Source organism: Sapajus apella, unplaced genomic scaffold, assembly GCF_009761245.1.
Source record: "Sapajus apella isolate SASKATOON/1434 unplaced genomic scaffold, GSC_monkey_1.0 scaffold23, whole genome shotgun sequence".
Lineage (NCBI taxonomy): Eukaryota > Metazoa > Chordata > Mammalia > Primates > Cebidae > Sapajus > Sapajus apella.
Window position 1 is genome coordinate 18,608,158 of NW_022436963.1, and position 25,026 is coordinate 18,633,183.

General features: G+C 37.9%; 1 protein-coding gene across 4 annotated transcripts in view; it reads right to left on the reverse strand.

Annotated features, from left to right (window-relative positions):
* SUCLG2 (succinate-CoA ligase GDP-forming subunit beta) overlaps positions 1-25,026 on the reverse strand; it is a 279,639-nt gene that overhangs the window by 17,243 nt on the left and 237,370 nt on the right. For all 4 annotated transcript variants that reach the window (XM_032290424.1, XM_032290422.1, XM_032290426.1 and 1 more), the window contains exon 10: positions 2,948-3,068. In XM_032290424.1, coding sequence (XP_032146315.1) covers positions 2,948-3,068 — 121 coding nt within the window. The remainder of the gene's footprint in view (positions 1-2,947; positions 3,069-25,026) is intronic.

Genomic DNA, 25,026 nt, shown 5'->3' on the forward strand with positions numbered 1-25,026 from the left:
TTTATTTTTCTTTTATTACTTTTATTGGGATCAATTATGCTGCATCTACACTTCTAAGAATATTTAATTCATTGATAAGTTTTAATGTTCATATTAGGCTTTACTGACTGGAATGTCTGCTATTTTCATCTTTGTGATTATTATTTCTATCAAGTCCGTAACCTAACCATGTGGAGCAGACAGTCTCGGGGAAGGAGAGAGAAAGGAGAGTGGCGGAGAGAGAAAGGAGAGTGGCAGAGAATGAAAGAAGAAGAAAAAGACACAAAGAGAGAGGCACACATGGAGAACAACAGGCTACACCTGTTTGGGAGTCTGAACGTCAAAGGATTGGAGTACACCAGCGGGTCAAAATATCCTTGAACTTTTTCTTGAGAAGGTCTCCAGGGAATTATGTCTCCAGCACAGAGCTTGGGGAAACTGAGCAGTTCCAAGATTATACTGTAAATGATATGGCTTGGCTTATTGTCCCCACCCAAATCTCACTTTGAATTGTAATAATCCCCACAAGTTGTGGGTGGGACCCTATGGGAGATAACTGAATCATGGGGTGGGTTTTTCCAATACTGTTCTCATGATAGTGGTTTTACAAAGGAGAATTCCCCTGCACATGCCCTCTCTTGCCTGCTGCCACATCCCTTGCTATTCCACCAGGACTGTGAGGCCTCCCTAGCCATGTAGAACTGTGAGTCAATTAACCCCTTTCCTTTATAAATTACAGTGTTGGGTATGTCTTTATTAGCAGCATGAGAACAGACTAATACAGTGGATATTTACTCAATGGGCTGCTTGATTACTGTAATCTGAGTTTGTTGATGAAGTATACAAGACTTTTGGACAGTTATCATATTCAAGTGTCTGTTATTGCTTGTACTCTAGTGGTTCTCAGAGTGTGGTCCACAGAACTGAGGTGGGGGTAGGGGAAGCTCCTTAAGGTAAAAACCACTTTCACAGTAATAGCGGTAGTAATAATAACAATAAGAGAATACTGATGTTGGCATTTGTACTAATGGGTCAAAAGTAATGGTAGGCAAAACTGACAGCAAGTTGCCATGGACTCAAGGTAGTGGCGTCACACTGTGCTAGTAAACGGTGCATTTATTTATTTTATTTTTTTTTGAGATGGGGTCTTGCTAAGCTGCCTGGGCTAGAATATAGTAGCACAATCATAGCTCACTGCAGCCTTGAACTCCCGGCTCAAACCATCCTCCTGCCTCAGTCTCCTGATGAGCTGGGACTAGAGGCATGGACTTCTACCCCTGACTGATGATTGTACATTTTACTACCACACAATCATGGAAAAAAAAAAAAAAGGCCGGTTTCAAATAAGAATATCCTTGATGAATGGTAAAAAATAAATAAATAATAATTACTTCATTAACCCTCAACCCTTGAGTACACATCTTTTTGATACTCTTTGTGACCAAATATTAAACACACATAAACCACTTCTGCAGCATCCTGAACCATGATGGTTGTTCTGAACAAAAGTGTTTGTGCAATTGTCTGGGTATCACACTAAGCTGCTCACTTTTCCATGAAATGCTGTTTTTTTCTTGGAATAAAGACTGACACGCCATTGTTGCTCAGACATGGTTAGTTGGCAGGCATTTTCTTAAACATGAGTGATATGAGTCTGTCACATCAAGGGAAAACAACTGTTTTGTGGCTGATGATAAAATTTGCACTACAAATTGAAATTCAAATTCTGAACAATGTGCATCCACCCTGTGAACTTCACAGCTTCCTAATAAAAAGCTTTTCTTATGATGCTGGTAATATTAACAAATGTGATTATTTTTATATTGTACATTGAAATGAGTCAAACTTTGGAAGATCTACATCATCAAAAATTTTCTGAATGATCAATGATTTTGAATCATGCATAGATAAACCTCAATGTGTAAGACAGACCAATGGGTTTTAATGGAATATGAAAAGTTCATTGAGATAGCTTCAGATTCCACATGGACATTAATTTTCAATAAATTATTAGGTACAGACTTTTAGTGTAATACCAAAGAATATTCAGAACTATATGAAAAGATCATTAAAAACTCCCCTGACTGGGTATGGGGCTCCAGCTTGTAATCCCAACATTTTGGGAGGCTGAGACAGGAGGATCACTTGAAGCCAGGAACTCAACACCAGCCCGGGCAACAAAGAAACCCTCTCTCAAAACCAACCAACCAACCAACCAGCCAACCAAGCAACAAACAAAACTACTCCCATTTTGAAAAATACATATGTCTATGAGGCCAGATTTTCTTCATATATTTCAACCAAAACATGTTATAATGTATTTTATGCAGAAACAAATAAGCTAGATGTGAAAAGAATTTACAAAACTAAAACAATGTCATTATTCTTGCTAAAATTTTTTTAAAAGTTATTTTCATAAAATATATAATACATATGGTATATATAAAATATACAAATTATTTTTCTAAAATAAATATTTTAAAAATTCCAAGTTATTTCAGTTATCAAATTAATTTATTTATCAATTAAATCAACTATAAACATGGACAGATGTAACCCAAATAAACAAAAACTTTTTGGGATCCTCAATTTTATTAAATAAAGGGGTTCTGGGATCAGGAAGTTTGAGAACTGTTGTTCTCCCATGATGAATAATTCTCAGAGAAACAATTTTTCAGAATATTTTTCCCCAAACATTAATCTCATAAAATGATTCATAACAAAAGGGCTTTGGTTCTGGAGTAAGTCTGGGAAATTTGGAGAATCATAAGACCTGCCATACTTGGAGAGCTACAATCTACACTAGTTTGCTAGAGGCCAAGGAAAGTCCTGCTGTACTGCATTCATTTCATCTTATGCAATCTAGTGTTTCCTTCTGGTATCTCAGGAAGTTTGTGAATCCAGAACATGCTGGTCACGTGACCTTGGAGAAAGCGTACTGGCACAGCCGAAAATTAGCATGACTCACCTTCAAGCCGGACCACCAGGGGCACCTTGAGTTCTAGCTCTCGGCAGGCTTTGGTGATCCCATTGGCAATGATGGCACAGTTGACGATACCACCAAAAATATTGACAAGGATGGCTTCAACCTGAAATCCAAAAAAAAGTTACCCATCAAAATGCTGATTGCCAACAGTCTCAAAAATAACTGGCTAAATAAGAGAGACAATTAAAATGAGACTCCTTGTTTTTTTGTTTTTGTTTTCTACAGAGCATAAAATACAAAAAAGGCCCAGAACCTGTTAAGAAAGTTCATATTAGTAATAAATTAATAAATATCACAATATAACATTACCATATTATCTCATCAATAACTCTTGGGAACTCCAAATGAATTTATTCATCACTCATCTGTTATATAATATCTTGGTTTTTTGGAAAATATTATTGTCTATTCTTTTTATGAGTAGTATCATTTAAAATTTCTTGCACTTATGTCTTTTTCCTCCATGATTTACAATTACATTTTTATATGTCATGGTGCCTCACACAATATTTCAAAACTAAACTATTGTTTTGTATTAAAAGATAAAAAGATTCAAATGTTTTCATGCTTCTTTAATACCTCTTTGATATGCTAGAGGTATGTTATCAAAAATCAGAGATAGTTTAATTATCTTAGACAACAACCGTTTTGATTAAAAAAAAGACTCAAGGAGATGCAAGCTTATAGCACAAGTAATAATGTAAGGAAAGTCAAGCTACTGACTGCAGCTTCTCAGAAATGTAAATGTAAACCCATCTTGTTAATTTGTTTGTACATATTCCATATTCAAAGGCATGTGGGCCAAAAAAAACACACACACACACACACAACTCTACTTGTCCTGACTTGATAAATAGGCATAAGAAAATCCTGTATAATTAGCATGAAGAACGAGATAATGAAGAGAATTCATTACCTAGATTAATTGATAACACCCACAGAAAATGGCTATTCATCAAGCTGAAGGCATCAAAATTCTAACAATAGAGTCACGATTAAATTATGCCACACTAATTGTAAAGTATATACGTATGTGTTGCATAAAATCCCATTATTTCAGTGTGTTAAATTAGCTACACATATGAGAAGAGAATATCTTATATTTGTATAGCACTTAACTCTTTAGAAAGTGCCATTACAAAAAGTCTACATTTTTCTATTGTGATCCTTCCCAGGACCCAATTCATTAGGTACGGTGAAGGTTGGCTCTCTGAGAAAGCCATCGGGTGCATTCAGGGTATGTTGTCCCAAGGTCACACAGCTGTCATGTGGCCGTGGCCAGGCCCAAAGCCAGGTTGACTACTGATTTGTTCATTGATGTCAGCTGCTAGAGCTGGGACCTTGGGCAAGTTACAGAACCTCTCGTGAACATTTCATCTCTATTATGGGAATAAAAAGAGGACCCATCCCACAGGGATGCTGAAAGGTCTAAATGAGATAATACATGTGAAATGTTTATCACATGGCTTTAAATGTACTTAATGGATGTTTACACATGCATTTATTCAGCAAGCAGTGATGAAAGTGTGCAGGTTACCTAGAGAGTAAATAAGAAAATCTTTTTCAGTAGACTGCAGCTCACGTTGAATTCAAATATAATGGAAATACAAACTTACCGAAGTTCAACAAAAAGGCAATGCCTTAAGAATCAAAGAAATGAACAATATTTTTGAAACCAGTTAGAGATTGGGGCTACTCCCAAAAAAGAAATCTCCCATTACCATTCACAGCAGGCCAACTGGTAAGCAGAAGCTTGCTTTCTAATGACAGCTATTAAATGCTGTTAGCATTGAGGCTTGGTACAACAATAGTTTCCAAATAACTGTGGGATGGAGAGGAACTTGCCAGAACAATAGAAGAAAAACATTCAAAAGCAAGAATGACTCCACGGGGTCCGTGATAGAAACTCAGGACCTGCTGAGGCTCAGTAAGGTTTGTGCAGAGGAACTTGGCATTTTAGTAAAACACACGTTGGCACCTGCACGTCTCTGCCACGTTCCAGCCTGCATGTTCCTTAAGGACAAGTTCAGATGTCAACTTCTCAGGGAAGTCTCATCAAATTAGAATGATCCACTCTGTTTAACCCATCTAAAACTTTACGATCATTTTATATAGTTTACATGATAAACTAATGTGAATTCACCTAAACAGGTAGAAGTGGGGGATAGGAGTAAAAAGGAGAGAACGAGCTTGTGACCCTGTGATTCAATTCTACTTGGTGAGTGCCCAAAGTAAGTGTCAAACAGGAGCTGTGAATCAGTGTTGCCTCAGTTGGCATCAGTTTCCATGAGTCTCTCATGTGTCAGTATCTTGTGTTTAATTACAGTCTGATGTTAAAAATAGATACTCTTCATACAACCACTTGTTCCTAAAATTCAACTACTTTAGTTGGTGCTGAACCCCAGGAAACGCCTTCTCTTCTAACTGCAGAGGAATAACTGGCTTTGCTAGATTTACTGAGAAATGAATAGCTGTTGTTTTCAATGTACTTTATTCTCTTCTTACCTCCATCTCTCATCCCCAAGATGCAACTCCCATGTTTGGATCATCTTTTGCTTCTCTATGACAAAGATTATGTATTTTTCCATTTTTTAAATATCAGTAGCCAGCACAATCCATGACATGGCATAATCATGTGAAAATAATATTTTAACAATGAATAAATGAAATTAACTTCAACAGACACTTGACCATCTTTTTTGTATCTGGTACAGAATTAGGTTCTTGGGATACAGAGAAAAATAAAATATCATCACTGTCCTTAGGGAATAACTCAAAGACTAGTTTGAGAGTCAGAGCAGTAAACAGACAATTACAATACAGGGCCTACAGATGTCTGACACAGCCAAGACCAGGGCAGAGGCAGTGATGCGGGCTGCTGCCATGACAGAAGATTTTTGGAAGAGGTGATGTTCTAGTAGACACGAAGAAAAAAAGAACAGGATCTGAGATAAAGGGAGCAGCCAGGATAAAGGCACATATGTCACCCATCTTAGTTCATTGAGGAACTAATGGTTGAATGGTGAAGTAACTTATGATGAGATAGGTGAGGCCGAGATTGGCAGGTGTCAGAGGATAGGGATGGGAACTTGGATCCTCTTATTTCTTCCTTTTTATTTCATTTATTTATTTTTTGGGACACATTTTCACTTTGCTGCCCAGGCTGGAGTATAGTGGTGCAATCTTGGCTCACTACAACCTCTGCCTCCCAGGTTTGAGTGGTTCTCATATCTAGCCTCCGGAGTAGCTGGGACTGCAGGCACCTGCCACCACACCTGGCTGTATTATTAGTAGAGACAGGGTTTTGCCATGTTGATTAGCTGGTCTTCAACCTCAAGTGATCCACCCACCTTGGCCTCCCAAAGTGTTGGGATTACAGGCATGAGCCACCACGCCCGGCCTCTTCCTTCTTTAGAACTGGGTGGAGGCAGGTCTCGTAAGCAGCCTCCCTGAAAGGCAGAAGAGAAGTTACAGGAGGGGAACAGAAAGACAGAGAGAAGAGTAAATTCATGAAAGACAATGAGAGCTATAGAGCAACTATGAGAGACAGAGAGAGAGAGAGAGAGAGTAAACAAGAAGCAGTAAAAGAAAAGGCATGAGAGGATGCAAACGAATAAAAGAGAGAGAAAATGCAAAAGGGAGAGTGAGCAGCCATGAGGACGACAGAGGAGCAGAAAGAGTATGACCAATACCAGCAAAGCAACTGGGATTTCTACAAGAAGAGCAGCAAGACACGGAAGTACGCAGGCTGCTTAGCTCAGGTAAATGGAATTGTTTAGGATACACGATACACCACAGCACTCTAAGAGGGAAGTCACCACCCTGGGTGGTGAGAGGTCCCCACTCAACCAGAGATTATGCCATTCTTGCCTTCTCTCCCATGGTAAAGTAATTTGCTGCAGTCATGCACTTTAATGCAAATCTGATTTAAGGTTTCACTCTGGGCCAATTTCTGTAATTAACTACTGTAATCTGAAATCTCAAACTGAGAATGAAATTAAGACAGTTTAAAAATGAAAGCCTCGTGACATCATTATTATTATTTAGCATTTATAAAGCATGTCAAATTTTCAATGTGTGCCTTACATGTTCATTCATTTTACAACCACTAACTGCTGTTCCATGACAATACCAATAGCAACTTTTAATTATCTTCCCCCAGCCCCCTGGCAAAAGAATGTTTTTTTTTAAAAAAAAAGAAGTCAGTGTTAGGTCTATTTAAGTACCCAGAGACTCTCCCAGAAGATCCCAAGCGCTTTGGGGAACAGAGATTTTTTCTAATTCCTGGGTGAGAATTATGAGGGTTGCTATTTACTGTTTCACAAAAGTAAAGACCATCTAATGAGGTAGTTGAAGTGCCAGATACAGAGCCCAGGTCCCCAGATCCCAGACAGCTGATCCCAAGGCAAGTTCGTGGCAGCTGCTGGCAGCTGTGCAGGTGGTCAGGCAGCCCATATGCAAGTTTTTCAAATGTCTGTGGGTATTTTCCTTTGCAAAACACACTCTAGCTGCAGTGTTTAGTCCACAATTAAAAGTAAAAACTGAACTTTGAAAAAAGAACAGGTACAGCCCTTGCCATTTATCAAGCTTCTCTCAACATCGTGCCCACTGCCCAAATAAACAAACCAACAAAAATCAATACTAAACCTCTTCTTTGGAACACAGATCCTTTCGAATATCTGATGAACATTAGGGGATTCCCCAGTCAGGTGAATTCATAAACAGAACATTTTTGGGGGATAATTTTAATTAAGTCCCATAGCTGCACTGCTCCTACAGTATACGGCTTCCAAGGCCTCCAGTGGGAAATGGTAACCTACAGCGCATGCATTCAGGGTAGGGCTGTGAGTTTCAGAGGAATTGTGAATTCTTCACAGCTGGCTATAAATTTTTTGTCTGAATGTGTACTTTCCTGGGCAAAGTGTCCACAATCTTTAAGAGTTGATATATGACTAGCAATCACAAATACAACCATAATTAACGTTACTAAAGCATTTAGCAGGTGGTATTCAGTATTCTAATTACTATATATGTACTAATTCATTAACACATGAGGATCATGGGAGGTGGGTATGCTCATCCCTAAATTGAGGTGAAGATATGAAAGAACCAGGGATTACAGCTTTATCTACTGTCAAATATCCTTCTGAGCCAGCAAAACTGGAGAAGCCCCACAATGTATGCTAGTTTAGTCTCTTCTGATTCATTACCACAGCCAACTCTGCCATAAACTTGGGAGACAGATATTACCTACCCCCTTTTGCAGGTGAGAAAACCAAGACCCAGAGAGGTATAAACAACTTTTGCCAAATTAAGCAGCCTGTATGTTGCCAGGCTAAAAAATTCAGTTCTTTTTCTTCAACATGGCCCTAACTCCCCTTAACGAAATAAAAATATTGCCAAACTGCTCAATAAAAAGAGAGTTATTAATTCAATATATATATTCTTCAGGTCCTACTGTGTACCCTGTGCTCAGCAGCTAAGCGAGAAATATTTTTAAATTAGATAAAAAGGTTCTATATATCTAAAACTGCAAACCATGATGACAGTTATGAAGGGGAGGAAAATGCTAGGTCGTCTGTGAGTGGCAGGACAGAGCCATATTACGCTGGGTGGTGAGGCAGGGCCTCTCATAGGCAGAGACATTGAAGCTAGAGTCTGAAGGACAGTCAGGAAGAGGGCAGGTAGGTCACAATTAAGAGAGGGAGAAAAGCATCTCAAGACAACAGAATGTCATGTATAAAGGTGGAGGGACAGAAAAGAGTGTGGTGCATTTGAGAAACTCAACAGAACCTGCAGCATCAGGTCCCTGGGGCCTAAGAAGTGGAGTGTGGAAATGAGATGCCCCCACCCCACCCCAAATCGTGCAGAGTGGCACAGAGCAAACGCCATGACAAAGACTTTGAGAAGCCTTTGGTTTCAAGACAACTACACAGACTTTAGTAAGGTCAGCAAGGATATTAACATGTATTGAGCAGCCACAATGAATTTACAATAAGCTTGTATATGTATTTTAACCTCTATTTTATAGATAAACTGAAGGCTCAGAAAATTTAGGAGCTCCTAGCTATTAAGCAGTCACAGCTGAAATCAACATCTGTTTCACCACAGCACATGCAGGGCAGTAGGGAACAGCTGGGTACTTAGGGGAGCCACTGACATTCACCAGGGGTTGACAACATTTTTCTGTTAGAAGCTCTATCAGTATGTATTTTAGGTTTTGTGAGCCAGTCTCTGTCATAACTACTAACCTTGCTGCAGCATGAAAGTAATCATAGACAAACAATATATGTGAATGGGCATGGTTGTATTCCAATAAAACTTTATTTACAAAAACAAGTGGTGGGTCAGATTTGGCCAATAAGTCATAGTTTGCTAACCTGACATAGATGTGATTTGGTTCCTTTCCTCTTAAATTCATGGCAAGTGTACCACCACCCCTCCTTCTTCGTGTCATTTGATACATCTTTGATAGCACTTTTCAGACTTTACGTTGTCTTTCTTTGTTGCGTTATTTTCTTGCTATCACTGAAAACATTAAGGTATCCAGGCAGTAGCGGTGGTCAATTACATAAAGGAGTCCAGCCAACTTTGATAACATTTCTTTAAAACGAAACCTGTACCTTTAGCAAGTTCACAAGAAGGAAAGCCTCTGTTTTGTTCTTTTTTTTCTCACTGATATTGGTTGGAAGTGAATAAATAGAAAACTTTCACAATAAGCCACTCGCTTTACAATGGTTATTGCAAATAGTTAAGTACTGCAATGTATTTAAAAATACTGTAGCATATACATGAAGCACAGTAAGTGTAACTACTAGGTTTTTGTCTGTGCTTAGTCCAATCTGAAATGCTAATTTAGTCCCAGTGCAGTGGGCATTAGGTTGATAAAAATCAAGCAAGCATGTTTATATTTGTCAAGATAAGGATTCAAAAAAAAAAATCACAAGCTATTTTAATTCTGAACGTTGTTGCTCTGGTTTAAGCATCTGTTTTTGTGAAACCGTTTTTCCTTTTTGTTGTTGTTTTTATTTTCCTGATGAATTCCAATCATGCCTTCTAATCCATTGGCAGCCAACAAAAGAAAATAAATGGTGAAGGAAATTAGATGCAGCTTGGATAATTGATGCTTGTATGCCTGGCTTTAATAAAAATACTCTGCTAAATTAGAGGGGAGTCTAAATGGATTCAGTCAATAAGGAAGTGATTCAGGTGAGGAATTCAATCTTGGGCTTTGTTGTAATCATACAAATAAACCAACAGATTCGTTTGACTGGAACCAGATTTGCCTTCTGCTGAAATTCTGGCAAGCTGCTCAGGCTCACTTTGCTACCTCTGGTATACCTTGAAGTTTGAAATTATTTTCTTTTGTATGAATTCAAATGCTAGGATCCTTGGAATAAAGCAACTCATGTACCTCCAACATAGCTAAAATTGACATGTGAGAAACAGCATTCCTCGAAAGATATCCTCCTGCTTTGCCCTTTTAATTTCTCCCAAGGAAAAAATAAATAATTTTAGTAGGTATACGATCCCTCAGAATCAAAAGGAAATGTCTTATACAACACCCTTAATGCAAAACAAAATTTGGGGATTTTAAATTCATCAATAAAGATGAACCAACCATTTTATTCCAACTTCTCCAAACTGACAGCATGGAAATGGCATATTAAGGATGGATCCTCTGGGAACAGTAACTTGGAGAGTTAAGTTTCCATTCAGGTTGACCTCTGAGAGCAGCCAGGGTGAATCTAGGGAAATGGGTCTAATTAGACTCTAATCTTTCCTTACTCTCTTCTTCCTAAATTCTTCACTTTACTTATATTCTATAATTTACTCCTTGCTAGAATAAGCACAATTGTATGGAGGATTAAGATTTATTGAGTGTTCATTTTCCTAGGTGCTGGAAATTACGTATTACAACTTTCCCTAGTGAACAAACTAACTCGATGAGCTTAAATAACATGTTCAACGTCACACAGCAGTAAGCAATGGAGTCAAGATTTAAACTAAGTCAGTCTTACTGCAATGTCCATGTTCTTTCCACTCCCTCTGGCAGTGTCTCTATAATCAGAGGCTCCCAATATTAGTCAAGAGTTCCAGCTCCATGTTGGTCCTATTTACAAGCTTCAAGGACATGCTTCTGTGTTCCTGTATTCTGGTGCCCAAGTATTTCTTGCTTTCAAATTTTGCTGCTGAATTAAAATCAATCAGAGGTAAGGTATCTTTTATAGGCTTGTGGACCAATGGGTTTTAGCTCTTTACAAATAAAGATATTTATTGTTTACCAATAAAAGAGTTGTCCAGAGCTTATGGTTTGCATTTCCTAGTTAGATGGGGTTGGGGAGGGGTAATGAAGATACAGGAGTGGGTTCTGGCCTTCAAAACCTAAACTCTGCCCTGAGCTGAAGCAGATGTTCCTAACAAGACCCCTCTCTGCAGAGTGATAACTCCTCCTCCCTATTTCTGAAACACTGAAATTTATACCGTTGCCAGTATTACTCTTTGCAGTCCTGGTCATGAAAATTCTAATGGTCAGACATCATCATAAATACAGATTTTAGATATCATGGAGTGGAATGGCCACTGGAAGGCATAGTAACTCTGTATGTGGCTGTTTGGAGAATGATGATGGGGGCACATTCTAGTTCCATGGGAGAGATCTTTGACCTGTTAACAATGTCTGCCATGAAGGTGGAGGAAAGAGTCAATGCAAGTGTATATTTGTTTCCCTAACTTTGGAGCTACATAACACATATTTATACATAATTGCAACTAAAGGTTTAGTCTGTCAACATTGCCCCTCCTTTAATAACTTTTAAAAAGAACATATCAGACAGTAAAGAAATGCAATTCACATCCTGCATAAGCACCAAGAATATTATTAATTAAGTATGTTATGGTATATGTAAAGCCAAAAATTTATATATAGACTTCCAGCTCTAAATATAATGAAGACATCTTCCATTAGGAATAGTGGTATAGCTTAACAGGTTAAAAACTAATGTGAATACTACACCATATAAATTATAAAGCCATACTTCCTCCCAAAATGAGGGCCTGTTTCCTTAAATCAAAGTTCTCCAAAATATATTCTATGAAGCATTAGATCTAAGTAATGCACCTTGGAAAAATCTTCTGGTCAAATAATTTGAATTGTAGCTTAATGTGAGCTTTAGCAGATGATCTGTGTTCTAAATTATAACACCTTAATTTAGTCATTTTCTGCAAAAAAAGGTCAATGGGTTAGAAATTTGATCTGCAGAGAGCTGTCAGAAAAGGTGCACAGGAACTGGTGTATTTGTGGTTAGGTGGCACAGAGATCTCGGGTCCTTCTTTATATAGATGCTAATCATTTCATTATTTAAGTCAAAGTTATAGTATCTACAAAAGTGGAAAGCTTTCTCAATCAAGAACAGCAACTACAAAGGCCCTGGCCAGGCCAAGGGTGGCATATAAATGCTTCGTAATTGTCAGCAGACAGGGTAGTAGTGGTTAAGTCAGGTATTAACAGGATTTTCAGGAGAAGAAAAAATCTGAAGATGGAAATACAGATTGGCATTATAAACAGGTATCAGAGACAAGGGGTTAAAAGGACTGAAGGGCACAGAGATTTGGGGAAATTGCATAAACACAGTTTTTATTTTTTACAGAGATAGTTCCCATATCCTCTTGAACTGAGAATCAGAACCATTGCCATGATTACAAAAACCACTTAGACATTTAGAATGGCAAACGCTAGGTTCTTTTTTGAGTGCTGTATGTTTAAAATAGATCCTGCAAAAACTACCATAATGTATAATTTGGCCACAAAGATATTCAAAGCTAAAAAAAAATACAGCAAAGAGATTTTGGTTGTACTATTTCATAAAGAGGCATCAAAAGGCTTTAAAAAAGAGGCATATAACTCTCTCTTAAGATACTAGCTATTAGAATTGATTGTTCACAGGTATTTGGTTACAAAACTATCTTTCCAGCTTAACAGATATCCTGTTTCAAAGCAGGATACTCATTGCTTATATCATAATATCTATATTTTATTTGTAATGGGAGTTACATTGGTGCAGATTAAGAATATTTATTGGCACATTCTTTCTGAATCGTATTTTGTCCAATCATCTCAGACTTATGTCATCTTGATTCACGTAAATATGTATACTCCATCGTCATTTGTTGGAGAGTTAATATAGAGAACACTCATAAAATTAGCCACTTGGTAAAGCACCCATTTAATATTCTATAAACAGGATGTCTATCCATCTATTGTTGTAACATATCAGTCTCCATGGGGCTACTGTTTCTACAAGCAAGAGGATAAAAAATATTTCTATGAGTGGTTTCTTCTCTTTATTCTTAACATTAATTTAAAAAAAAATTAGCTAAGCAGAGAGAGCCAAAACTTAGGACTACACAGATTCACACTTCACACCACAGAGAAATGAAGACAAATTTAGTTAATGGCAAAACCCACTATTTCTGTAAATAACAAATCTAATGTAGAATGAAGGTGGAAAATAATGATTCTATGTCATTTTAGGAATCTGTTCAAATAAACCTATTTGATCATTTAGTTTTCTGAAAAAATAAAGGGTTGATAAGTATTCATACCAAAACCCTAGTGGATAAATATCTGACTGGAAAGAGTACAAACAAGATTCCAGCTAAGATTTCAGTGATCTATTATTATCTATTTCTTACAGACTAAAATTTATATTAAAATAATTTTAAGTAAAAGCATTTTTAAAACACATGCATGTTTTATTCCTTACAAATCTCACTAGTATATTTGTGAAAGTCAGTTTACTGCCAAATTTCTTAACAAAAACAAGTTTCCATTTTATTTCCCCAAATCCCCACCTTTGTTCATTCCAGTAAAATGACTCTAATGTCAGACCCCACACTCAGAATCTTAAATTCTGAAATTTCAGAATTTTCAGTCACTGCTGAAAAAATTCATTAGCATCTCAAACTTACATTCAGGTAAATTAAGAGGAAAACCAAATAAACAATACTGTAAGAAAGTTACACATTAAAACGTTTGTTATAAAAATCAACAACCCATTTGAATTAGGGCTCCTCTGAAATGCCTGGGCAAGGCTGGTGACTGATAATATTTAATATCAGGAGGAATGGAATCTTTCAGAATTCATTCTACATCGACCAGCAGCATCAAGTGTCATTGTCACTAAAAAACATTCTCAGCTATAGACAATATTCTAAAATTACTAATGTCACTGTCTGACCTTGCTGTTATCTGTTGTGTGGAACTCAGATCTATTTATTTAGCTGTTCAGCAAACGTCAGTATACCATATCTGGAGCAAATTAAAAACTACATTGGTAGAGCACTCCCCACAGCCTGCTAAGGAAGGAATTGAACAAAACACTTTCTACTTCAAAGTGTTTAACTCATTGCTTGGCCACACCTTCTCTCATCCACGGTTAACCTTTCAGGGACCTCGTAGAGTTCTCCAGCTGTTAGAATCCTTTTACAAAAGGATTCCAGAATATCCTATTCTCTGAGGCTCATGTTAAACAGACCATCAAAACATCGTGATTTGGGACCCAGCTGTGCTGCAGAACTGTTACGGGCCTCTCCAGGCCCTCTCCACTCTTTTGCACCCTCCTCTTGGCCCTGGGAGGCTGACTATAGAGACCAGATCAACAAGTTCCTTTTCAGTCTGGCATCTGGGGATCCCAGGCAGGAGGAGAGGGAATTTGGGGCATTTATTCCCTGCTGTCTTTCCCAGCATGATTGTCTTGGGTGGCTGTTTCCTCCACAGAAGTTATCTGAGCATCTCAAGAAAGTCTTCATTACAGGATACTCTCTTCTGGTCAAGTAATCACCTCCTTCTCTCTCTTTTAGCTTTGGGGCAGAAGCGATCCCAGGTGCCTAGCCCCAAGTTCCTTTAACCCCACATACACCATCATTATCAATATTTTTAAAGGTAAACTTTCCTTCATATACCATGAATGCTTCCAACCCAGTTTGCTTTTGGGAAATCCATTCAACTTTCTGAAACTAGAAGGTTAATATTTTGTTCAGTTTCCCCCTGTCTACAAGATATCCATGGGTCATGGGTTACAAAGTAAAATAAAAGTCAAATAAATCTGCACATTCTCAGCATGAGCCATTAAATTGAGTATTATCACAAACACTTTTTTCCCCTGGTTCTTTTTGGGACATGACTAATACCTAAGAATCTGAAATTGTTGCTCATTAGCTGTCTGGATCTACACCCCAGTCAAAGGCAGAAAAAGAAAAACAAGCTAAAGGCTTATTATCTTGGGTCCTGTCCATTATAAGTGACAGATGATGGCTTGTCAGGTAAAAACGAGCTTCTCAGCGCTAAAATGGCTTCATTTAGTTTATTAGCCACAAACAAAACTAAGGAAGGCCCATCAAGAAGGTGACTTGCAATCCTTATTTTCAGCATAATGAAAGACGGGCTCAATAAGACTGAATCCTTGGTCTCCCAGTCTGTCTAAAGAAGGAACACAGGTAACATGGAGACAAACTGGAGAAGATGGTTAATATTTAAAAATGTAGGTCTCCAACCCTGAACAAAACGTGTTGTTTAACTTTCATAAAATGCCAATGACCCAGCTGTAAGTAATCACCATACATTTATCTCAAAGGCCACACTATTCTGTTTTACTAAGCAAATAAACTGTGTCATTGAGCTGTTAATAGTGAACAAAAAAATATTCCCAAAGGGAATGTGTATAGGATGGCTTAACGACCAAGGAAAACTATGGGGAAGGAAACTAAAGCTCTCAAATTCCACATGGCTTCTCTAGGAAGTGAGCAGCATTCAGTAAAGACACACGGTACACAGTACCTAAGTCCAGTACCTAAGTACATTAGTACCTAAGATACACACACAGTACCTAAGTCCACAACTTAGACAAGCATTTGCTTTCTTGATATGCTAGAGTTTCCTTTTGTCATCCCTGCTCCATAACTCTCTTTTACTCTCTGAAATGTCTGGATAAAAGTCCCTGTTTGCAGATGCCTACCTCATCCATTTTATCACACATGTCCCTCGGTATGGGTTTTTCTTATGAACATGTATTTGCCAATGTGTTGGATCCAAAAAATAGTTTTTAACCTATTGAATGCCTATGTTGTGTCCTATCAAAGTAGAAGCTTCTTGGGTTGACAAAAATATTTTTGTAAATGTCCTGACGTGCCTTTTTATTTTCACGATTGCCTTGAATATTATGACCAAGTTCTTACTCCGGAAGCCTGGGGGTGGTCTTCTGTGTTGCTCAAGGCTAGCTGAGGTCATCTCTCATGTTTTTGTTTGTCCTGAGTAGGTGATACTTCCTGTAATGCCCATTTATGCTAAATGAGTTTCCATTCATACTATGCCATCTAACTAGACTCCAAGGCTCTTGTCATCTACTTGAGAAGACTGTAATCTCCGCCTTGGCAGATCTGAGAACAGGAATTCCATTCCAGTTCCATTTCACAGTTCCAAATGACTGTTTTCATAGATAGACAGAGTACCTTGATGTTGGGGGTACTTCTTATGGGAGATTATATTGACTAACTGACTTTGCAGAGTGTTAATTTTAATTGGAAGGTGGGGTTTCAAACTCAGTGCCAGGCAGGTGAGTAAATGAGTAGACAGGTATTAGATACCGGCAAGGACGTGCCGTTTCAAAAGGGGCAGTTGCTACACAATCCATCCAATTGTTGCCAGGGGAATGTAGGCCTATTATGCCCAGATCTTTCCAGTTTTCAAAAGCCAAAAATGTGGATTTTAAAAACACTAGGTTTACTAGACAAAATGTATCTTAGAACAGCATCTGTCCTTACTGCTTAATCTGTGTATTATCCACAACTAGACAGTTGTAGCAACATCCTGGGAGACGCTTTCCAAACCAGTATATCTTTCCTGATGCTGTCGCTACCCTCTCTAACTTTCGGATTTTCCCTCTCCCTCAAATAATTTGTAAATTTTTACTTCTTTATGAGATGTGATCTTGCTCTGTTGTCCAGACAGGAGTGAAATGTCGCGATCACAGCTCATTGCAGACTTGACCACTCAGGCTCAAGGAATCCCACCTCAGCTTTCCGAGTAGCTGGGGCTATAGGCATGTGCCACGTGCCCAGCTAGGTTTTAAAAACATTTTTTTGGTAGAGATGGAGCCTCACTATGTTGTCCAGGCTGGTCCTGAAATCCTGGGCTCAAGTGATCCTCCTGGTTAGGCCTCCCGAAGTACTGGGATTACAAGTGTGAGCCACCATGCCTGGCCAGAATTTGAAAATATTTCTGCATGTAATGAAATATTCGGGTGGACAACTGTTGCATGTGTGAAATAAGGAATGCAGAATAAAGCTGCAAAGTGGGAGAGAAAAGAAACCAAGCGAGTTTGGAGAAGGATACAAGCAGATTTCTCAGGCTACAAAAAGAGGACTGAAGAGTTACACAACACGAATCTACATATGGCAGCAATCATAATAAGGCTGAAGTCGCTAACACTTCTTAATCACTTACTAGATGCCAGGCATTTTCCTGAGTATTTTATATGTCCTAACACTGATATCTCATCACAACTCTATGAGGACGGTAACTGCTTTCCGTATTTTACAGATGGCACATAGTATAAAGGCACTAGGTAACTCCTCTAAGCCACAGATGTGGTAATCCTAAACCCCGGTCTGACTTCAGATCTACGACATCATGTAGTTTGACCTATACTCTTCTGCTCTAATACCTTCAGTCATCCTACTGGAGAACTTACCTCCAATCCTTGGCATAGCCTAAAATGTCCTTTCTATACATCCATATGCGACACATTCCTTAAACATGAGAGAAATCCTCCCTTGAAGATTTCCTACTGTGGTAGTTTTTAAATATGCCCACAAATCCCTTAATGTTTTTCTCTTCAAGGAAGAGCTTACTCTTCCTCCTCTGGAGCATGGGCCAGACTTAGTGATTCATTCCTGTGAGCAGAATATGGTGGACATGACAGTATGTGACTTTTAAGACCAGATTATGAAGAGTATTGAGGCTTCTTCCTCTTTGTTCTCTCCTGGATCACCCACTCTGGGGAAGCCAACTGCCATGCCATAAGGACAGATGCTCAAGAGAGCTGTATTCAGCAAGGAACCAAGGCCTCAGGCCTCCAACCAATTGACATGTGAGTCATTTGATCCTCCAGCCCCAATCAATCAAGTCTTGAGATGACAGTAAACCTGGCATACTTCTTGACTGCAACCTCATCAGAGGCCCTGAGGCAGAATCAACCTATAACCAAAACCAGATGTCACTTACCAATAAATGCAAGGTTGAACTGTTGGTTCACTGGTAGGCAGAGTAGAGTTTTCAATAAGAATTTACGTAGCTCTCTCAATAAAAATATTTTTCACACTTAAGTTAGTGGCAGATTGCTGAATAAACATAAATAAGTTTTTGCCATTTAATGACCACATATGAAAATTGAAACTAATCCTATGCCATACTGAAATATACTAAACTGCAAGTTCTAGGAAGTGATACAGATTTCTACTTTTTAATAAATGATTTTCTTAAATTTTATACTTAAAAAATTCCACTATGATAATACTGCTTTGGAACATGCTTTTTTTGTTGTTCTTAATGAGGACATGTACAGGGAATATGAGATAATTTGGTATCATATTAGAATCTTATTTCTCTGATGTGAGTAAGTTGGGCCGATTTCCACAATGATCTGTTAAATATGCCTTAAGTCTTCCAGTGTAATGTGTGTTAAATGAAAAGCACCGTGGAATTAACATCGCAATTCTATCTTAACAAATTGCAAGAAATAATCCAAATTTGTTAAGTACATTGCTAAGTATATGACTATCCACATAAAGTTTAACCAATTTCATGATAAAATTCACTTTAAACTCTCCAAAATTCTGACCGTATTCCTTAATATAGACTATTAAAAATTACTAAATTTGTGGTTTAGTGCTACAATAAATTAATTAAGGCAAAATCAATATAAACTACAACGGAGACAGGTATCCAATAGAGGCCAGTGTACTCCAGTATGGAGGAGGAATTTATAACCAATCCCTGTGGAAAAACCAACATTATTTCTTCGATTCAAAAGTGGAGGTCTTGTGAATTGCAGAAAAAAAATGATGAAGAAAGCTTTTCTGCATCTGAAAAAGTTTCAAAGGATAAGAAAGATGAGTTAAGGAAGGATGAGTCATGGAAAATAAGAGCAAAGAGAATTCTTGTCTACAGAAAAAAATAGTACTACCATAAACTGTGCTGTTTGATGTTTCACCAATGTAAGTGTAAATTTTCAAGATACTTGCTTAGTGTAATTTGTAAGCTTTTCCATAAATGTTTCATTTGGCAATATATTGGAAATAATTAAAGATCTCCAGTACCTAGAAAGTGCCACAGTAATTTCATTTTCAGGGCAGTTATCATTGCTAGCTGCCTAGACAAAGCCGAGGGTTTTAAAATGGGATGGAAAAAAACTGCACATCTGCAATTTTCTTCCCTTAAACAATTGTATTCAGAACAAGTATCAAATGGTTCCTTCTCAAACATGGAATAATTTATATAAATTAAACTAGCACTACATTCATATTGTAAAATACATTTCTTAATAATAGTGTGACATGATGCTTACAATAGTTTTTAACAAGGAACTGAACTAGTTTCTCAAAACTAAAAATAGGAGTGAAAATGAAAATCTGATTCTTTAGTAAGGCTTAGACAATAATAGTTGGTAGGATCCTGAGTAGGAGATTTTACTTTGTAGAGTGAAGGCTGAACGATTTAGCACATAACCCACAGATGCGTACTCTTTCCCTTCTCCTCCAGCAGAGAAAGGCACCTTATGTAATGTGGACATGCCAGGAAGATGAATGAACCAGAAAATCTTAGAGCTAGTCAGGACCTGAGAGGTCAGCCAGCCGCACTTTGAACCTTTTCAAAGACAGGGAGCTTCCTCCTTTGCAAGGTGTCTCACTGCACCCCTTCATTGCATTGTTGAGGCTGTAACTGCTTGAGAGTTACTCTTTAATCTTTATATTGGGGGACCTCATCTGACACAACAAAATACTGTTCTGGTTCCTGAGGCCAAAAAGAGGATGTAAGATACAAAGATAAATAACACATGATCCTGACTTCTCAGAGCTGTAAAATTCTACCCATGCAGTACGTTCTAATTCTCATCTCTGAAACAAACGCACTGGCTCTATCACGTACTAGCTGTGTGAATTAGCTAACTTCTTTGAGCCTCAGTTTCTTCACCTTTAAAATGAGGATAATAATAGTACTACCAGCCTTTGCAGGGTTGGTGCCAGGATTAAATGAGATAATTAAAATAAGGTACTAAGCCCAGATACCGGCAAGTGCTAATAAGTACTTATTAGCAGCCAGCAATTACTGCTACTCACCATTTACCTGGCGTATAAGTAATTCAGCCCTTTCTAAATTCCTATGAGCTATGATTTATTACCATTATTTTTAGAGATAGTAAAATTGGGGCTCAGAGAGGTGAAGCAGTTTGCTGAGATCAGTAGTTAAAGGCCAGGCAAGGATTTGAACACAGGTTTATCTAATGACAAGAACTTTAATCATTACACTAAGCTGTTCTGATGAAGAGTAAGTTGGCTTCCTAATCCTGAAGTGACAGGGCCAGCATTCTCTGACCAAAGCTATGACATATCCCTAATTTTTCCTTTCTCTGATATAAATAGAGTTAGTGCCAAAAGCTAACCACAGGATCCCTCCCTTCCTAGCCGTGGGAGAGTAGGGGCCCTGGAGATGGAAGAATCTTTGAAGTCCCTGAGCCCTGCTTCCAGTGAGCCATCTTGCCTGCTGTTCCAACCTCTGTTCCTGGAGCCCATATCATCCTGGTTAATCTCTGCCTCTGTAGAGGTGGGGATTCCATTGCCTTTAACTGCTCCTCATGGTATAAGCACAAACAGCCTGGACCTCTTCTGGAACTCAGGGATAACAAAGAAGTACTGAGAGAGAACTACCTAGTTGGGAATAAAGACACATAGATGAATGTTATAAGAAATGCATTCAGTGTAACCTTTGAAATAGCTGTGTGCTCTCTAGGCCAAGTCATGGATTAAAAACAAAAAAGGTCTGCACAATGTTAGGGTCAGGATACGATGGCATGCCACTGAAGTGTACTTCCAAGTTGCTTGCTTTCTGATATGACAAAAGCATGCTCAGTCAATCTCTGTGCTCCATCACCAAGCACTCAGTCCTGCCATGAAAGGATTCTGGCATTGTATTTACATCAGCTAAACTTACAAAGAAACTGACTTTCTCTTGATGGCCTGATTAGAGAAACAAACTAAAATAACTTTAAATCATGTCTGTAATTTTCTGAAGAGATACCCTTATCATACCCCACTTAGAACACCAGGTCAGATATTATCTGTCTCTCCTGATGTAGATTTTCTACTCCTTTGAACTTAGAAGATTCAGTTCTGCCTATTCATTAGAAAGGTACATAAGAAATTGGCTTACCAACTACAGTGAATCAGAATGCCTAATTGACTGACTTTGGCTCTCAGAAATGTAACTAAAATCATGAACCATAATATTAACAAAAAATTATGGTCCTTTATCTGGGATTGCCTATTTATGAATGTGCTTTCATATCGCTGGTAAGGCCACAGGAAACAAGTTAAACTCAAATCTTAGTGACTGTTTTCTTAAAGTCTTATCTGTCTCAAATGTTAATGAGAAGAGAAATTCATGTTGAGTTGACCCTCAATTTATGACAATATGATATGAAATTTCATCCTTCTTGTCAAAAATAAGGCTTCTCCAGATAAGTGCCAAACTATTAAAATTTACAGTGATTTAAAAACTGTTATTGGCATGATCCACATAGTGGATAATAAACAAGGAGGAAAACAAAATAGGATAATTGTGAGGTGGAAAATAATTTAGAATGACAGGTTGCATGACCAAATGAGAAGCTGAAAATGAAAAGCTGCTGAACCATGCAATCATTTCACAGAGGCATGTTTCTCTTTAAGATGTTTAGGAAAAGGTGAGGGAAACATCAAAGACATTGTGAGGCAGGCAGGGATGGTTTGATTGCTTCATGAAGAGAATCGATTGGCATGTATTAGGAAGCTGTAGGCTTTGGGTAGCTGCATCCAATTGGCTTGATTTATTATTATGATCACACAGACACCAATTTATTTGCAAGGCATAAAGTACACGCTTGCCATCCTAAATTCAGGAGAAAAAGGGGGAAAATGGACTTGGGTGAAAAAAGGAAAATGAAATTGAATTTACTCCGAAGTGACTTTCAGCCAAATATAGCATTTGTCACAAGTCAGGTATCTCATTTACAAAACAGGGAAGGTATTAAATTGACTTTAGTAAAATGTACTGACCTGAAAATTGCTTGTGATTTTGTTTTATAACAATGCAATATACCATACTGGTGGTAAGTGAGAAAGGTAATAGTCTAGAACTATCTTTTCCAAAAACAAGTTTGGCTGTGTATTGGCAAATTAAATTTTTATCTCTGGCTTCAGGAGAAGTAAGAAAAAGAGTAAAAAAGGAAGTAGTAGGATGAGTATTATTAAGTATGAGTGCAGGACAGTGTGAGAAATAATAGACTATTTTCTTATTACTGATTTGCAAAGGTCCATACACTACAAAGTTAAACTATTGACTTTTCTCTGTTAATTTGATATTGAAGAATAAGGAAAATCTCAAGAGGACTACCCAGTCCACTAATATCATACAACAAGACTTACAGACACATGTAAAAGTTCCTTTCATATTTCAAAAAATAATCCTCCATTAGGCAGCATGATAAAGTAAAAAACAATCAAAGAAATATATATATATACACACACAAAGACATACACCATATGCATACTGTGTATGTGTGTGAAAAAATATGTGTGTGTATTTATCTTAATTCTAAAGAAGGTGCTCGTTGTGTGCTTCAATGAGAGTTAGTAAGAAACATGGATTGTCATCTTTTCCTTTTCCATTGCAGTAATCCTAGTTTCACTGTCAGGCACATATGGGTTTTTCAATAATCATAACTCAGATAAACATGTAATATCTAAAAATAGTTAACATTTTATTAAGGGTGTTGGTCTGTGTGACATGTAATGCTAAACACTTCATAAGTATCAGGTCATCTCATCCTCACAAGTTCAGGTGTTGACACTGGAGATCACAGAGGTTAGTAACTTGCCCATAGTCCTACAGCTGCTTAATGTCTGAGCAGGGATTTCAATCTGGGTCTATCTGACCATGTGGCTTACCCAAACTATTATCGAACCTGATACCCTGTCAGTGATGGAGACCCACTGTCCTACCACTCCAAGAGTACCCTACATACGCTACCACAGTACAAGACCCGAGACACATGCTAATAGAGTCCTTTTTATATTTCCCAAAACAATCCTCCTTCTGCAAAAAGCAAGCAAAGAGGCAGGGATGCAAAACATTACACTAGCAGTCAGGTGGGAGACCTGGGTTCCAGTCTTTGCTCTGCCCTGAATTAGGTACAGGACCTTGGACATATCTCTTCATCTCTCAGGACCTCAATTGTGTCACCTGTTAGAAAATCCTTGAGAAACATTTCCACACAAACATACTAAATGTATAGTCAAGTAATATGTGTCAATCAGAGTGAAGATCACTAGTACCAGATTGTTGCTTTTATTCCACTATGACATGTTTATATAAATGTTTTACTGCTATAAAAATGAGAGATAATAAAATAGTATTCATTGGGAGAATGGGGCTTAGCAACTCCATGTTGTGTCATCTACCACTACATATCTAGGTCAAATTTGGCTTTTATGAACAAATGAAGAATGAAGACAAAAATTGCAAATTGGAAGAGTTTAATTCGAATATAAAGACTGTCAAGAGAACTGAAATGCATCTTTGACATAAACTGGACTAGAAAAATAATTAAAATTGGCTTTTTAAAAGTTTTTTTGGGGGTACATTGATGATCAGGATATTTTGATGAGAAACATTTTCAATTCTTAGAAATAAAAGCAAAGATTTGCACAGTAATCAGTCCACATGTATACAGTACAACTCTTCAAGACAGGAAGACGTTTACTCAAATGAGGCAAGTAAATGCGGAACAGAAATGAATGGCTGTCAGCTCTACCTGACTCTCAGAGACTAAGCTTCAAAACTTGGGGTTTTTCTTTCACCCTAAACAGCTTTAATGAGCAATAAAGTATGACAGAAAAGTTTTTAAAAAGAACATTCAACATGATTTTACTAAGATCTTATAATAAGTATACAATTGTGTTGAGATGTGGGGACAAAGGAAATTTGTGACCAGAAAGTTATAATCTCTGCCTTTCCTAATTTTATAATCTAGTGGCGAACTTGATGTTGAGAGTGAGAAAGAGATTTCAAAGGCACAGCTCAACTAAGAACATCTTCTTGTAAACCATAAATCTCCAGTTTAATAGTCACTGTACCGTCTATTAAGATAATGCCTATGGGGAGGTAACTGTGGACTTTTTATTGTCTGTACATCTTTCTAAAGGATGGGCAAATGATGGATAGAGCATCTGTATCAATTGTACTTAATAAGCATCTTGAGCTACATCAAAAGAGATTGTCAATACTTATAAGGCTGTGAGGACACGTATCACATTAGGTAGAAGCTTCTGAAGCTGAGAACGGGAGGCAGAATTATGTGGTCAGGGTCTATGGAGACAGATTTATTAGGCTGAAGAAGTAGGTTTTCTTGGATCAGGCTGCCAAAGTTGATTTGGTCTTGTCTGTGGATGGTTAACAGGTGTAGTGATATGGTTTAGCTCTGTGTCCCCACCCAAATCTCATCTTGGACTATAATAATCCTCACGTGTCAAGGGTGGGACCAGGTGGATGTAATTGGAACATCGGGGCAGTTTCCCCCATGCTGTTCTCATGACAATGAGTGAGTCTCATGAGATTTAATAGTTTTATAAGTTTCTGGCATTTCTCGTGCTTGCATCAATTCTCTCTCCTGCCACCCTGTGAAAAGGTGCCTTTCGCCATGATTGTTAAGTTTCCTAAGGACTACCTGGCCATGTGGAACCGTGAG